Source organism: Oryx dammah, unplaced genomic scaffold (genome assembly GCF_014754425.2).
Source record: "Oryx dammah isolate SB20612 unplaced genomic scaffold, SCBI_Odam_1.1 HiC_scaffold_26, whole genome shotgun sequence".
NCBI lineage: Eukaryota > Metazoa > Chordata > Mammalia > Artiodactyla > Bovidae > Oryx > Oryx dammah.
This window is the reverse complement of record NW_024070210.1, coordinates 22,806,087-22,823,317: the sequence shown is the minus strand read 5'-3', so window position 1 is coordinate 22,823,317 and position 17,231 is coordinate 22,806,087. Positions and strand designations below refer to the sequence as shown.

At 42.3% G+C, this 17,231-nt stretch overlaps 1 protein-coding gene across 3 annotated transcripts in view; it reads left to right on the top strand.

The window, feature by feature from the left end:
- RAD51B (RAD51 paralog B) overlaps positions 1-17,231 on the top strand; it is a 610,539-nt gene that overhangs the window by 436,423 nt on the left and 156,885 nt on the right. For all 3 annotated transcript variants that reach the window (XM_040226222.1, XM_040226223.1, XM_040226220.1), the window contains exon 8: positions 2,648-2,744. In XM_040226222.1, the coding sequence (XP_040082156.1) occupies positions 2,648-2,744 (97 nt within the window). The remainder of the gene's footprint in view (positions 1-2,647; positions 2,745-17,231) is intronic.

Genomic DNA, 17,231 nt, shown 5'->3' with positions numbered 1-17,231 from the left:
AGTAAGAGCATGCTCCCGAGTTTGGTTGTTGTGTATCCCTTCAGCAATTTGGCTTTCAGACTCAGAGTAAAAAGGGAGTGGATTATTATCAAAACCATGGAAGTGCTTGTTCTTTTGCCATTGGAGAGTGAGAAAGTTTTCTTCTCTATCTACTCTTTCATTGGAAGTGGCGGTGGGGGTGGGTATCTTTGGAGGCACATCTGTAGTTTGCTTTTAGGCTTGGCAAGGTATCATTTTTATTAGCTGTGTATAATAAAAACATCATCTCGGTGCACGTTTCCATTGTAGGACCAGGGAAATAATAATGCAATTGAGAATAAGTGGTCTGAATACCTTAGTAAATGTTTTACTTTTAACTTACTTAGTTTCTTGAGAAGACACACCAAGCCTTCATCTCTTTATTTTCCCCTGGGTACATAGTAACATGCTCTGCATGGTCAGTATTTAGTAACTTTTTTTCTTGTTACTGTATCACTAGTGTTTTAGTCATTTTCACCAAGCCATCTTTTAGAAGAATTCCCTAAAACATAGAGCTTACACATTTAGCTCTCTTGAAGCTTCACTTTTTTAAAAAGACTATGACAGGCAGATACATTATTTTCTTCATTAGTAGACAAATTATGTAGAACTCTCAGAACAATATCAGTTTGTTGCGGCTTTGCTTTAAATAATTACTATCTTTTTCTTACTGAGATTTTTACATAGTTCTTTGCAACTAAAGAAAGCTTCGGAAGGACTAAGATTGGCAGAAATGATCAGGTGCTGATCTTGATGTAGAAAATTGTGATTTCATGTTACTAGATCTAATATCTGAAGCATGTGGCATATGCTTTATTAATAATTTATTAGCCTATATAACACCCTTCTGAAGGAAATTGTAGCAACAACAATGGCTTACGTTTACTGGATATATATCATGTGCCAGACACTGTATTTAATACCTTGCATTGGTTATTGATTATCTCATTCAATTCTCATAATGATTCTATAAGATAGGTGTTATTTTACCTATGAATAGATGAAGTTCGAAGATTTTAGTAACTTTCCCAAGGTTCACAGTGTCAGAATTTGAACCCAGTTCTATTGAACTCCAAAGCTCATACCCTATAAAATAAAGAGGAAAATGAACATAATTTCTTACTCTTGCTCCTAAATATGAATATTGTTTCATAAGAGAGCAGGCTATTATTTGACTATTTCCAGACATTTTAATTGAAAGACTTATCCTATGTGATTCTTAACCCATCCAGATGAAAATGAGCAATACAAATGAATAGGAGGGAAAAGATTAGCAAGCACACAGTGGAATGCTGCAATATCTGGCAGATACATTGTTATGTGTTATAATTATTATGTTTTATACATATTATGGCAGATACAATATCTGGCAGATATCTGCAGATCATCGCTGCAGAGAAACTGGGGACTCACACGAGCCTTGTTGACACACAAAGACCTTGGACAGGCTGTCTTTGCTAATAGAGTACTTCATTTCTTTACCTGACCTTACCATCCTGCTGCCCTCTCCGCCCCCAATTAAGCTGCCATTGGCATAGGATTTATAACGTGTCATTGGTCCATTCAAGAGACAGCAACAGAGGTGCAGCTGAAAAGCTGGACAACTAAGAATGGAGACGATTTCCATTTCTACTCCAATCAGGATGGCAACAAAACCATAGCTGACCCTTGGGACAGACCAAGACATTCTGGCCAGATGCATATTCCAGGCACCAAATGCCTAGTTTTTCAGAAGAGGGACCAACATGGCTCACCAATGTGCCCATGATGGGAACACCCAAATCTGGGGAACTGATCATGGCATTAGTCGGGCTGCAGTTTTCCAAGAGAGAATCTGTGTTTTGTTCTTTAGCTTTATAAACAATAGAGTAAATTTTATAAATGAGGGTTTTTAAGGAAAAGAATAATTTCTTGATAGAACCACATATTAAAATATTGTGTGGAAATAAACCATATGAATTAAGTAGTTTTAGAGTTCTTTCTAGGAATTTTAAATGTTATGAACTTTATTTTGTATAGGTCAGATTCTATTCATTTGTATTTTAAATACTTAGTGAGACTTTGAAATTCTTTTGTTAGAATTCAACTTGTTTAAAAGAAGAATAGTGCTAGTCTTTTAGAGATGAGTTTTATTCCAGCTTTACAAATTTGGAAAGAAAATTCTGATTTTCATGTTAACAAGGGAAGAAGCCCCAGGCGTTCAGATGTTAAGTCATTGCTTCTCTTCAGCACTGTGATATTGTATGTTGTGGGTATAATCTTAAAAATGATAAAACGTGCACATGTGCATTTTCATTCTCTGATTGGCCTTGTGTTAATATTATTCAGCTGATATGACAATACCTCTCTGTCCCAATTTGCTCAGCATTTAGAAAGAACTGATAAATGGTTTAAGCTGAAAAAAAAAAGTTAGTCTGTTTCCTGGGTTTTCTGTGATTTGAATGACCTGGAGACTTTGCCAGATATTCTGGCCTCAAGATAAAATTGATGAAAGTCAGAGCTGGGGTTTTCCTACCTGTGTACTTAGCAGTCTTCCCCTAAACCACAGTCTGCCTTTTGATAGCCTCTAATAATTAATTTGGTCTTCTCTCTTCTCCTTTCCCTCCACCTTCTCCTTGTCTGTTCACAGGTTATCTTGACGAATCAGATTACAACCCATCTGAGCGGAGCCCTAGCTTCTCAGGCAGACCTGGTGTCTCCAGCTGATGATTTGTCCCTGTCTGAAGGTAAGGGATCTGTCCTAGAGGGGCTGAACCTTGACACTGACTTACAGCCCCGCCACCACCTCTCTGCCTCCCGTTGAGAACTGAGACACACAGCTCTTAGGTGCCGGCCAGTGAACCAAGCCGGAGCCTGGCGATGGAGTCTTGGCCACCTTTCCTGGCATCTGATTCCTTATATTTGTAGAATCTCTTATTCTGTCTCCAGCTTGTTCTGTCTCTACAAGTGAACTTCCTTTTTCACCTGAGCGGAGCATCTTCACAGGCATCTCCACCACCACCTAAGGCCTATCACTCCTCTACAGTTTCTTTTGGGTCCTTAGTACAAGAGCTGGTAAACTGCTAAATGACTTTGTTTTTGAGACTGATGCTCCAATGTCATTTACCCATGGTCCCACAGCAATTTAACCTTTTTTTAAACGGGGTACTTTGGGGCTATCTAAATGTATGCACTAGTATCACGTATTAGAGATGTGGCATTCCCAATCAGCTTTACAGAAAGATTAAGAAAAAACTCTCCATGTAGGTAATTCTGCAAATTTTATCCACCCTCCCATGCTAGCAAAGGTCAGACTGGCTCTGATTTACGTAGCTAGGGGAATTACACCACTGAGCCAGTGGGTGGTTTCTAGTTTTATTGAAAGTTCTTACTTGACATTTCTGAGTTCTGCTAGTTGCAGTCTGATTTCTTTTAGGGTAAAAGGCTGTGGGCCTGGGTGGATGAACATAGCTGTTCCAGGCCCCTCTGCACTTTTCCATTTTCTGAGAATTATTCACGATGGAATATATGGGACCTCTAGGGCTCCTAACTGCCCAGGTGGTTTTCCATGGATTGGCCTCGGTTTATGGTCCCCCAGATGGCAAGGACTACATCCCTGCTTCTTGGTGGTGTTTTACAGGATGAAAATGAATTACTTCTAAAGAGTGTAAAATGTTCTGTGTACGCTATTTCCACACTCAGTGATGCCTTTCATTCTCCCATCACCTGGGCTAAAAAGCTGAATCACCCCCTGTCATCCTTCCCTCCGTATACTCCTTTCATCATCAAGTCTACTGGATTTTATCTTTCCAAACATCCCCTCTTATGAGTTATATTGGGAGCAATACACTGACTTACTAAAAACTCACAATTGGATTATTTTAATAAATTCCATAATGACCTTCCCAATTCCAGCCTCTACCACATACACCCACTTCCCCATTTCTGGCTTCCTTTTATTGTGTCATTCTCCTACTCTTGAATCTTGAAATTATTTTAGCCCATTTCCTGAGAATGGGCAAAAATCAACAAGCTGATTTTAAAATATTCAGGAATTTGTGGCTTGTTAGCTTTCAATCAACCAGTGTAAATACTTCCACCATGGAAATCAACACATACTGAAAATCGGGTTTTCTTCTTTCCTTTTGTGTGGATCAGTTTCCCCAAAAAAATATCCTAGATTAGGTTGATACTTCTTAATTCTTGGTGGTCTGTCCTTTCCTTCATATTCAGCCTCTGGGAAGCTCCTCTAGCAAGTGTGTGCCCTTCTGCCGGCTCTCCCGACCCCTGCCTTTGTGCTCTGCACAGACAGCTTGCCCTTCTAGAACACCATCCCCCTTTTTACTTCTACCTCTTCTTTTCCTCCCAAATCCTCCCACGTCTTCGAGATTTATTTAAAGACCACCTTTTCCACAAAACCTCCTTGCCTGTTCCAGGCTGCCTTGGTCTCACTCTCTCTTCCTCTTCTGTGGTCTTTCTACCTGGTCAGTAAGATAGATCTTTAAAAGACCTTTAAAAATAATTTAACTTTTCATGGTTTCCCTACCGAATTGGCAGATATTTTAAGGACACAGGCTTTCTTGTATTCTTTCTTTATCCATGTTGTGGATTAAAAACTTTGCTGAGTGACCAGCAACGTTTTAGCCACAGTGTGTGTGTGTGTGTGTGTGTGTGTGTGTGTGTGTGCGCGCGCACGTGTGTGTGTGCTCAGTCGCTTAGTCATGTCCAACTCTTTGCGAACCCATGGAGTGTAGCCCACTAGGCCCCTCTGTCCATGGAATTTTCCAGGCAAGAATACTAGAGTGGGTTGCCATTTCCTTCTCCAGGGGATCTTCCCGACCCAGGGACTGAAGCCACATCTCTTGCGTCTCCTGCATTGGCAGGTGTTTTGTTTACCATTGTACCACCTGGGAAGACCGTCTAGGCACAGAGTAGGCAGTAAATAAATGCTGAACCAATACCATTGTAAATGCTTTGTAACAACGGTTAACCATGGGAATCACCTATGAATGTGACTAAAAATTGTTATTATAATAATTATACACAGACACACACATTTATTCAGTTCCTAGGAGGAGACCACAAGAGAATATCTTGTTTCCTCATTTGAAAACCAATAAGCAAGAGTACTTCTCTTTGTCCTGGCTTTCTGGTTTATCTCAAGCAAAGAGGAGGAGCGAAACAGATACAAAGGAAATTGCTTTGGGGCTCCAGTGTAAACGCTTTAAGAAAATGGTAAAGGCATGTTCATGGCAAAGGGACGGTTACCAGCTCGTTCAGAGACAAGTTTTTCTTAATGTGAAACCCAAGGGAGAAGTGAAGCAATTGATGTTTTTGGTATCTTCCTTGCATAGCAAAGCAGATAAAGAGTCTATGGAATTTTTTTTTTCTGAAGTTCTTTACCAGTGAAGGAAAAAAATAATAAATTTCTTAGCATATTTATACATATTCAACTATATCACAGTGTTTATTAATGTTGCTATGATTAAAATGTATAAACCGCTTTGTTGCTGTTGTAAGCATTCATTGTATCGGCTTTGACCTTGTGCTATTAGCTCTGTGAGCTTGAGCAGCTCTTTTAATTACTTTGGGCCTCAGTTTTTTTCTGTTAAATGACAGATTGGATGAATATAAGATGACTGAAGTCTTTTCTAGTTTTAACATTATTAGATTGTGATGTAGGTCTGAAGGTCAGGGGCCTTCACCCGTTGATGGGGTTTTAAAATTCTGATTTACAGGGTGGGAAGAGTGACCTTGTCGTCCTAGATTAAGCATAATGGGGCGGATCTCTGGAAATGTTAGCACTGGTACATCGGCGTACCTCTAACAGCTCCCTCTCCCCTTCCTGCTGTCACTTTCCCTGTAAACATTTCTGGGTTTGTCTGTCCCTTGCTCTTACTGCCTCTCTCCCGTGCAAACGTGTACACAAGAAGTGCGCAAGCTGGTGAGAGTGAGGAGCACACTGTGATGGGCTGAGTCCAGGGTTTACCCTGTCCTGTATGGATTTCAGCTGCAGAACAGAGGGTACAGCTTAGAACAGCACTCCTTTGAAAACAGCTGTAGGGTGAGAACAAGCAGCCGAGAGCAGCCAGTGAGAAAATGATCCGAGTTGACCCAAGAGAAGTACCCAGCAGGGGCTGATGTGCGGAGATGAAGTCCCTTCAGCTCTGACGCAGAGCAGGGAATATGAGTGACCTGGCCCAACTGAGAGATCTCTTCCACACCGGCGGATCCTGTACTATTAATATCTGCCAGCTGCGGGCCCAGAGCTTCCCCCTGCTGAGATCAAAAGAGCTCCTATCTTAGCTGGAACAAGGTCATCTGCATAGGGCTGTAAAAGGGAGCCCTGGCTGGCTGCAGGGACCTCGATGGGGGAGGAGAAGGCAGGAGATGGGAGGTGTTCTCTCACGCTCCTTTAATCTCGGCTGACCAGCTGTTGCCCTCCCAGTGTTTGTAAAGTTGAGAGTTCTTTGTTTTTATGTTTCTGTTTTTTTTTTTTTTTTTCTTATTAAATTTATGCTTGGATTATGTAGACCCACGTTCACTGCTAGGGTCCATGGTCTGATTCCCTTTGAGGATTCATTCCCCAGGTAAATTATCCAGCTCCCAGGCAGGGGGAGCCGACGAAGGGAGAAGTGACCCCCAAAGAACTCTCCCAACATTGCTTCTGCGCATAAGCTGTGTGCACTGAGAAGGCATTAGAAGGCAAAGTGAATTTTCCCTATTTAGTTAAAATAACTCCTCACGTGTGTACATGTGCTTGTCAGTTTTCAGCCTGCCTTTTACAAACGTTCTTTCCTTCAAGTGGGAGAATGGACTGGTCGAGGCTTATGCAAACTGACCAAAGTTGTATTGTGAAACCAAGGGCAGAAATCAGGATTTTTGACTTTATGATCTACATTGTTCTTGACCAGGCACTGTGAGTCAAAGTATTTTTTTCTTCCGTGTTTTTTTCTGCTGATGGAAACTCAAGCATGTAGGTTATTACGAAGTTCAGTGTCTGGTTACTCACTAGACTATTGTGACTGTTCTGTGGCCAAGGATATATTTCTTAGATGCCCTTGATGTTTCTTCCTGGAGGTCATTGAAGGTGTAAGGATGATGGGATTTCAGGCACAGAGAACATCCTTTTTGCCTCTAGTGATCAGTGAAGAAAGGCTCTAATAGTCCAGCTGGCCTAAGACACCATCCATGTCCTATTCTGAAGTCACCTGGAATTTGAGCAGAAGGGCTTCCTGAGTCCCTGTCTATCCAGGCAGAGTTGGTACTTGAGACTGATGTACAGTGACTGTGGACCCTGTGCAAGACTGAAGCTCTCTTCAACTTAGATCATTGGCTTTCCTTCCTTTGATAATGTTTTGGGATAGCATTCACTCCAGTGTGGTGACATGTCCATTTCAGGAGCCTAAGGTGGCATGTTAATATCCTCTTATCTGTAGTAATAGTTTTGGTAGATAGTAGCCTTAAAAAGTAAAAATTTAAAGTATCTGGCTGGGTCAAGGAAAAAACACAAGAGAAAAAGTATTATTTACTAGGACTAAGAAGGATTTCTAGTTTTAGTATTGGAAGCCTTTCTATTCCAATTGAATTGATGGCTGATTCCATGTGCACGAGAAAGTATTTTGGGATTCATATTCCCTAGCAAACCATCCTTGCAAAAACCTGGAGTCCATTTGATAGATTATATGCAAGTGTGTGTCTTGTGTCTCTTTTAAAATAAATTCAACACGCGAGAACAGCTCAGAGTGGTTGGGACAAACCAGGGACTCGTGGTTGTGAAAGAGGCAGACTTCAAAGCATGGTATGAATTTTCAAGTTTTATTTCCACTCTTGCTTTCCAGCTGGATCTGCTCTGGATTTACTGCAGGATGTTTGAAAATGTGGCTCCCTGCTAATCTCAGACAGTTGCTATGATCAATGGTTTCTTTCATTTCCGATAAAAAACACTGGTGTTTCTGCTTAAATTGTGTGTACTTTCAGCTTTATTATTATAGTAGTAATTTATTGTCCAGCATTACCCAAATTTGTAATCCATTAACCACAAACTTTGGGGGGGATTGGTCAAGTTAGTAAGACTCTGTCCACACTTTGGCTCCAAGGCTCTGCACAGTCCAATCCCAAACTCATTGTTCATTTAGATAGGACCCTGGGCAAAATGAGTGTGGGCTGAAGCAGCATTAAAAATGCACCTCTCGAGGTCATGGTGCAGGTTGGTTATAATTAGCACTTTGGAAACATGAAGTGTCTCCATGTGACTGCAAGGTTAATATTAACAAGGACCATCAACATGTGAACATTAGCATTTCCATGGTATTTAAAAATGTCTTAATGTGATGAATCATTTGATCTGTCTCAAGCAAGTGAAGCATGAAGGCGAGAAGGGTGTTGCCCAAAGGCCCCACAGCAAATGAGAGTGATGGTGCCAGAACCAAAGTCAGAGCTCCTCTCCTGAGATCCTAGTTTTGCACACTGCTGCCGCTTAAGAGAGAGTTGGGGGCAAAAATGTACGTGTCCTAGTGACCTTTCAATTTTTGATTCCAAAGCCGCAGATGTATATCAACACACACAACTTTACATGCTTTTGGTTACAAGGGGACACACACCTACCTGTGCTATGCTTCCCCTAGTAGTCAAACATCCAGGATCCTTAGCTGGGTATATACCACTTCTAACAATGATTCAGGTGCTATGAAAGGTCTAATTTATAGAGAAAACTTAGAAGATTGAAACTCTACCCAAACCCTGTAGTATTTAACTAAAGTGAAAGTGAAAGTGAAGTCGCTCAGTCGTGTCTGACTCTTTGTGACCCCGTGGACTGTAGCCCACCAGGCTCCTCCGTCCGTGGGATTCTCCAGGCAAGAATACTGGAGTGGGTTGCCATTTCCTTCTCCAGGGGATCTTCCCAACCCAGGGATCAAACCCAGGTCTCCTGCATTGCAGGCAGACGCTTTAACCTCTGAGCCACCAAAGGAAACCTAAATGTTATACGAGGTGGGGGCTGCCAGAGTTGAGAGGGGACTGGGCACAGCCTACAAACATCTGAAAAGCTGTCAGTCTCACAAGGGAGAGGAACTTGTTGAGGATTTTTCAGCAGCGAGGCCAGGGGCAATACAACCATAGCCGAGGGATCAAATGGAGAAAGGAACAGTGAAGTCAACCTCCAGGAAGCACTTCTTGATCAGGAGCTCTGTTTTGCTAGAGAGTTTGCCAGAGAGACGTGTTTGAGGCAGGAGGTATGTTAAGAGCAAATGAGATGAGAGCTGAAAGTTTTCTTAGGGAAGAAGTCTTTGAGGTGGTTCATGGGAGAGCAGGGTTAAATGTTGTGAAAGTCTTTTCCCCTCACCCTCAGACTTCTTCACTATTTAGGATTTATAGGCTCATTTCCCAGATCTACACATGTTCCTTCAGTGTCATGAAGGCAGAAGGGACGAGAACCCCAAAGCCAATTTTGCCAATTGCTTCAACTACAGAGATAGAGGGGCCGAAGACCCAGAGAATGGGATGTCAAGAAGAGGTGTGATCCCGGAGGGCTACAGATTAGAAGGATTCTCTGAGAAGAGATCTTCGTTTACCATCATTGAAAAGAGTTCTGTACCAAAGATGAGATGTGCCTAGGTCAGCAATCTTAAGAAAAGTATGTTTGGTTTCTAGGAGTGGTGCCAGGGGATAACTTAGTTTGTGCTGTTATGTGGCATGAAAAACATTTAGAGTGCATTGGTGGTGTTTACTAGGATTTGGGAAGGATTGTAACAAGGTCTGGTAAAGTGGTCTGGCCCTAGAATAGACAGTCTAGCTCAGCTGTGCCCTAGGTTTGGATCTCTGATGGCTTTGCTTTTCTTCCTTTTTCTGATAAGCCAGTTGATAAATACCAGTTAGATTAAACAGTATTTCATTCAGTCAGACTGACTTTTCCTGGGCATTAGCTGTATTCCTGCATATATTAGCATGTTTTAGAGCCTTGGTCCCTTCAAAAAAATTTAAAAAAAACACCTTTTTGGCTAGGTGAGGAGACCTTTCAGTGACTTCCAACCTTATGATTTCATGAGTGTGGAGCCCCTACTTTATGCACTATATTTACTGTATTCCTGTTACAATCCAGAAATGAGCAAGATATGGTCCCTGTCCTCAAGATATTTATGTTGCAGTTTGAGAGTCATTCTAAAGAACAATATTTAGGTAGAATGTGTGCAGTGCTTTAGACAAGTAGGGTATGAAACAAAGTCTCCAGGATTTAGGAAGAAAGGAACATCTCTTTCAGTAAAGGGAGAGCTGAAGGGTCCAGGGAAGAAGGTAGAAGAGATAGGCCTCAAAGGATGGATAGGATTTTAAGAGGCATAGAAAAGATCAGGAAAAGCTGAGAACTAAGGCATTATGGCTGGATGGCTTCACGGACTCAATGGACGTGAGTCTGAGTGAACTCCGGGAGATGGTAATGAACAGGGAGGCCTGGCGTGCTGCGATTCATGGGGTTGCAAAGAGTCGGACACGACTGAGCAACTGAACTGAACTGAACTGAAGGCATTAAGTTCAAAATAGGCCTTGTCTGCCCTCTTTCCTATCAGTCTTCCCTTCTCCAAACCTGTTCTAGCTATATAGCCACTTCCTTGTTCCTTAGACTCTGGGCTTTCTGTCTCCGGCCTTTTGCACTTGCTGTTCCCATTGACTGGGGCACTTGTCCAGAGCTTCACTTTGCCTGTCGCCTCACTACCTTCAGTCTCATTCAAGTGTCATCTTCCCAGAGAGGTCTTCCTGCATCTCTGTCTTAGATGAAACCACTACCCCCATCCCAACCTTCTCTAATCCTCTAAGCCTGCTTTATTTTCTTCATTGCCCTTATCATTCCCTGACCTTATAAGTTTATTTGTTTATGGGTTTATGGACTGCCTCCTTGCTTTTGGATAATCTTCTCAAGGGCAGGGACTTTGTCTTGATCACTCCTGTATCCCCTAGCTTCTGGAGGGTACTCAGTAAATACAGGATCTCTGTTGTAGGGAAATGTAGCATACTTTGGGAGGGGGGCATTTGCCTGGGGTTTTAGGGTAAACATAGGTGGTCATGTGCAATGAATTTGGAAGTATATTGGGGCCAGACTTCAAATGCTAGACTGAATTAAGGTTTTATGATAAAATGTTCATAATATGTACTCTGTGGATTCTCTAGATGAGATGTGTTAGATGGCTGAGGGATGGGGAGATTGGAAGTAAGGAAACAATGAACTCATCAAATATTTAGGGAAATGGGACACCCATTATGCCCCAGGAGCTATACTTAGTGTAAGGATACAGAGATGAAAGAATGATGTTCTAGATAGAGGATAGATCATTACCAAAGCTACGATGGCAAGAGCATGGCCATCTGAAGAAGATGAGAATCATTCCTTATGACTGGGAGTGCAGGGGGCATGCAGAGGAAGGCAAGGGATGAGACAGTGCAGGTCATGGACATCTGGCATGCCATGATGGGGAGTTTCCTGAGGCCTCTGTGATAAGAATGAGAGGATGATCCATTGGTAACATGTCATTTCCCTGATCAACATGATTGATGAGACTTATTTGACTGGCTGGGAATGTTTCTCCATCCTCTTTTGTAGTTTCTTGTGTATCCCTTCCTAAGCCATGAGATCAAACGTGGATGATCCCCAGGTAGAATAGGACTTCACTCAAGGATAAGAAGTGGTGTTTCCCCAACAGAACCCTCATTCCAGTGGGTCTCAAACTTTAGTGTGCATTAAAATCATGCTGAGAGGGTTATTAATACACACATCACTGAGCTCCCACTCTCAAAGTTTCAGTCAGTCTTGGGAGGGGCCAGGGAATTTGTAATTCTAGCAAATTTTCAGGAGTTGTCAATACTGCTGTTCTAGGAACCTCACTTTGTTGTTGTTGTTGTTCAGTTGCTCAGTCATGTCTGGCTCTTTACAACCCCATGGACTGCAGCTCCCCAAGCTTCCTGGTCCTTCACTATCTCCTAGAGTTTGCTCAAACTCATATCCATTGAGTCTGTGATGCCATCCAACCATCTCATCCTCTGTTGTCCCCTTCTCCTCCCGCCTTCTATCTTTCCCAGCATCAGGGTCTTTTCCAAAGAGTCAGCTCTTTGCATCAGGTGGCCAAAGGATTGGAGTTTCAGCTTCAGCATCAGTCCTTCCAAATGAATATTCAGGTTGCTTTCCTTTAGGATGGACTGGTTGGATCCCCTTGCAGTCCAAGGGACTCTCAAGAGTCTCCTGTAGCACCACAGTTCAAAAGCATCACTTCTTCGGCACTCAGCCTTCTTTATGGTCCAGCTCTCACATCCATACATGACCACTGGATAAACCATAGCTTTGACTATATGGACCTTTATCGGAAAAGTGATTTCTCTGCTTTGTAGGTTTCTTTCCAAGGAGCAAGCGTCTTTTAGTTTCATGGCTACCGTCACTGTCTGCAGTGATTTTGGAGCCCAGGGGGAAAAAAATCTATTTGCCATGAAGTGATGGGAACTTTGAGAAACACTCTTTATGCATTGAGTCTTTTATCCATGTTAGGCACAGAAATACCAAGACAAAAGCATCTCTACCTGAGCTCTGAAGGAGACAGTACCCTACGAGAGGAGATAGGCATGCAGAAGGTGTATCATCAGACTCCTGGCAGTCACGTGCCTTCACTGGGTCACAATGGAGTTTTCTTCGGGCTTTGCCTCACATCTGGGAGACAGTATTTACTAGAATGTTTCAGGGCTCTTTTGTTAGCAAGAAACAGAAAGCCACTCAAGTTTACTTAAAAAACCCCTCAGGTCTACTAATAACTGTCGCTACCATTCATTGATCCATGTTTTTGTGTACCTGGCATTGTACATCCACAATCACATTTAATACTCACAACAACCCTCTGAGGCCGATCGTAATCATCACCCATTTTCTAGATGGAGGAACTGAGTCCTCGGAAAGTGACACCGTTACTGGCAGAGCCAGGATTCCGACTCAGAGAGTCTGGCTTTAGAAGTTAAATTTTCATCCACTAAGTTCTTCTGTAAGGATGTGTTGGCATTCTCATGGCTATATGCAAATAGAAAGCAAAATACAGTCCAGATTTCTTGGAAACTGGAAAGGTTGAACCTTGGGACACTGTCTTCATTTTTCTTCTATCTCATCTTTCCATGGCGCTGACCTTGGACCATTTGAGCTGATCAGCCCAATTTACCTTTTCACACCTGCTAATTCTGTGGCTGGGTTATCTTTTGGTCCAATCAGCCATGGCCAAGAACTCATATGGTAAAGAACTCAGCCAGTATGCCCATCCTTTCTGTTGGTTCCATGGATAAGGGGCATTTTCCTCTTATACAGGGTTATGTGTGAAGGGCAGATTCCTTCAGAAGGAATGGAGTCCCCAACCATAGCATCTAGTTAAACAACTGTGTCCATCTGAGCTGATATTTTTGTCAAGTTTGCTTGTAAACACGGAAGTCTGTGTACCTTTGTCAATGGCCTTCAGTCATATTCATTCTCAAAATCATCTTCTTTTAGACCAAAGTTTTAGTATTACATCCCTATTGCTAGTCGATGTGTTAAATCCAACATACTGTTTTTCTTTTTAAATATTTGAAAACATTTTATTTCTAGTTCCAGATCTGGCTCCTCTCTGATCTAATTTTCTTTATGCCCACTGTCAGCCCTAGAGTACCTCTTCAGGGTAAAGAGAGGTCTCTTCTGTTTATTCAGAGTTCACTACCTCCTCTAATCAGTTGTTATCTGAGGAGATATGAGGCTAAGCTTACCTGTGTAGAAGTTATTTCCTCTTCAGGGACATGTAGTAGGTACATTAGCACAGACTGTTTGTCCTGTGGCCAGCCATCATTTACCCCTACCTAAGACAAGACAAGGCAGAGAACCCAAGATGGCAGCTGGCAGATTGAAATGTATGCAGGGAGTACTCTGTATCTGTCAGTTACATCCTCTCCATCATTCACAATATGATAGAACAAAATCACTCCTTCCTTTATGAGAGGGTCTGAAGGATGAAATGAAATTTGTGTGTGTGTGTGTTGGAGAGGGCTTCTTAATGTTTTAATAGAAGACATGGAGGCCTTTTTAGGTTCTGATGTTTATTTTTCTCCACTATCTTTCTACCTAATAGGCCCATAAAAGAAGCTCAGAGAATCTAAGTTTCTCAGAAATATTTCTTTCAGCTATAGAAGATGGATGACACCCTAGTGGGTGAAGCAGTACGGAGACAAACTTTTTTGCTTTTAAATGTAATGTAAGGGGAGAAGGATAAATTAGGGATTTGGGATTACATGGACATACAACTATGTATAAAATATATAACCAACAAGGCCTTAACTGTATAGCACAGGGAGCTATCTCAATATTTTGTAATAACCTATAAAGGAAAAGACTCTGAAAAAACAGATATATATGTATATGTAACTGAATCACTTTGCTGTACACCTGAAAATAACATAACATTGTAAAATGTATAGATAAATGAGGCTGGAAAAGCACTAAAGTAAATTGCTTCTGAGTTGCATGACAAGGTGGACATGCCTCTAAGAGAGATGTAGACCAGAGATAGAATAGATGATTGAAATCTCTAAATGTAGAACTCATAAAACCAACATTGGTGAATAAGTAGCTGGCAGAGCCCAAAGTCAGGCTCTTCCAGCCAGGAAGAATCTTCTTACTCCTTCAGAGACCCAACTAGAACTAAGGAAAATAGCTTGCCCTTTGACATGATAGCCCCAAGTTAAGGTAAATCAGCAAGAGAACCCTGTCCTAGGGTCATTAGAATATAAGCTCCCTAAGGAGAGGCCTCCTCATCTCTTTTGTTCACTGCTGAATCTCCAGAGCCAGGAAGAGTGCTTGGTCCTTATAGTTACTCCATAAATACTCAACAAATGAATGAGACACCTACAGCTACAAGAGGGACGATCAAAGAATGATTTAAAGTTTTAGACCAGTACTCACCTAAAAGAAGCATGAGACTGCCACTGTGATCACCGAGATATCACATATGCTCTAAAATTCCTACCAAGTACAGTCAGCTTGAACTATGTGCCTGCACTGGCTGTATTAATGAATAACAGTAGGCAGCTAGGGAAAACATCAGAGAGGAAAGGGGCCCAGCAGTTCTACTTTGGGAAAAGGAATCTCTCATATTCACACAAGAGTTGTGAGTGAAGTAGTTTAGTCTGATTTACAAATAAGGGTGTTTACCAGGACTCTCTACTGAGTCCTGAGCTAGACAGACGGCTTAGGGATTCAGAGACAGAAGCTAAGGCCCGGCTCTTTGGAAAGCTCACAGTCAGTTTGTTGGGGAATCATGATGTACGTGTATACGAAATGTGCTGTAATGGTTCTTGCATCAGGGTTTTGCTGGGGAAGCACATGAGAGTCCTGATTTGGGGGTGGGAGTGCTATGTGAAGGTTCTTCATGAGAAGACACTTGAGCTGGATTGTGAAGGATCAGTAGCTGTTACCTAGAGGAGAAAGAGAAGAGGAAGGTGATCTTGGCCAAGATAAAAGCCCGTGTAATGGGACAAGAGGCAGGGTTCCATGGGAGACCTGTGGGCCATCCATTATGGCTGACATGGAAGGGAGTGGTGACAGGCTGTCTGCCCCCTGAAACCTCTCTACAAATGGACGTTAGAGAAACAGTGTGTTATAACAGTAGATAAAGCACCACATTTGGAATTAGGAGACTTCTGTTCAAGGGCCAGCCCTACCACAAGCTCTCTGTGTTATGCTGAGCAAGTCACTTAACTTCTCAAAATTGAGCTTTGGTCTAGTCAACTTTTCACTCATTCAAAACAGAACATATATAATAAGAAATGCTTCCTGGAGGTTCAAGGGTTAAAAAGAACAGTGTCAGGCTTGGTCTCTGCCCTCCAGAACATAAAGGCTAGTTCTAATTTTTTGGCAGCTTTATCTGGTTGGAACCCTAGAATTCCTACCTACTGTAATGAGCTAACCTTACATCCAAACTGGCTGTAGCTAACCTTACATCCAAACTGGCTGTATGTGTTGTACTACCGTGGATAGGACAGGAAAAGATAAGAATATAAGGAAAGGCCAGAATATGAGGCCCGCATACATGGAACAGCTAAAGTCACACTACAGCCCATCAGCTAGTGAATTACCAGGTTGAGGGAGACACATCTTTTATGTCAGAAACACTCAAGGAAGGGCGAAACCGTCGTGATGTTGTGGCATAATCTTGTGGTGGCTTGGGCCACCATCTTGAGATATCAGGGCATAAAGATGGACTCCCTGATCAATCTTTCCTGAATCACAGTATAGGTAGGTCCCTGGATATCAGCCAATAGCCAATCTCCATCATGGGCTTAGACCCACTCACAAAGTTGCAGGCTGTAAATCAGCCCCACACTTTCTGAGAACTTGCCAGGCTGGCCAGGGGAGCTTAGCACCTGTGGTGGGTGGCGGTTTTTCTGGGCCAGCTGTTTAATGAGCCCCAAATCAGGTAAACTGCACTTGGTTCCTGTGTGCTCTCCAGACACAAACAATGACGCTCATCCAGCTGGAATGGTCCTGTTAGCGAACCTGCCTTCCCTGTGTCAATCATCTGGTTTTCCCACCCCCTTGAGGGAGATTTTGGAGAAGCTGTTGGGGTGACTTTGAGAAAGTCGTTAACCCTTTAAAGTTTAGCTCTTCATCACCAAAAATTTTCAGAAATGGTTTGTAGGCCAATGCCTTACTAGGTAGTTTTAAAGTTATCAAAATCACAACTTAATTCATCTTACCCTCTACTCAGGGTTGGCTGAGAGAAGTAGGAGGTTACAGTTCATGGATCCTTTTCTGGTTTTGTAACCAACCTACAGTCTCAAGTTTAGGTAATCACCTTGCCCTTCTTAGTTTATTCATCTGTGACCCGGGGTAGAGCTCCCCATGCCTCATCTGGTTGCATTTCAAATTTTGTGAGAAATTTCTTTGCTTCATGAGAATGCACAGATCAGCTGAGACTAGCATGATTGATTCCAGACACAAATTAGAACAAGCCTGAGCTGAATAGCTCTCCTGAGCTGAATAGCTCTCCCAGGAGAAGTCATCGAAAATTGGTTTGTGTGGCCTAGTATGGCCTTTGACTAACTGGCTTCGGGAACTGGGACAGGCATGGAGGAACTCTGACCTTGATCTGTTGCCTGCCCTGCTGATAAATATTCTTGCCATTAAGTGTATCTGGAGTTTGTGGGAAGTGTGTATTGGGGAAATCTTTAAAAACAAGCAAGTCAGTAATGCT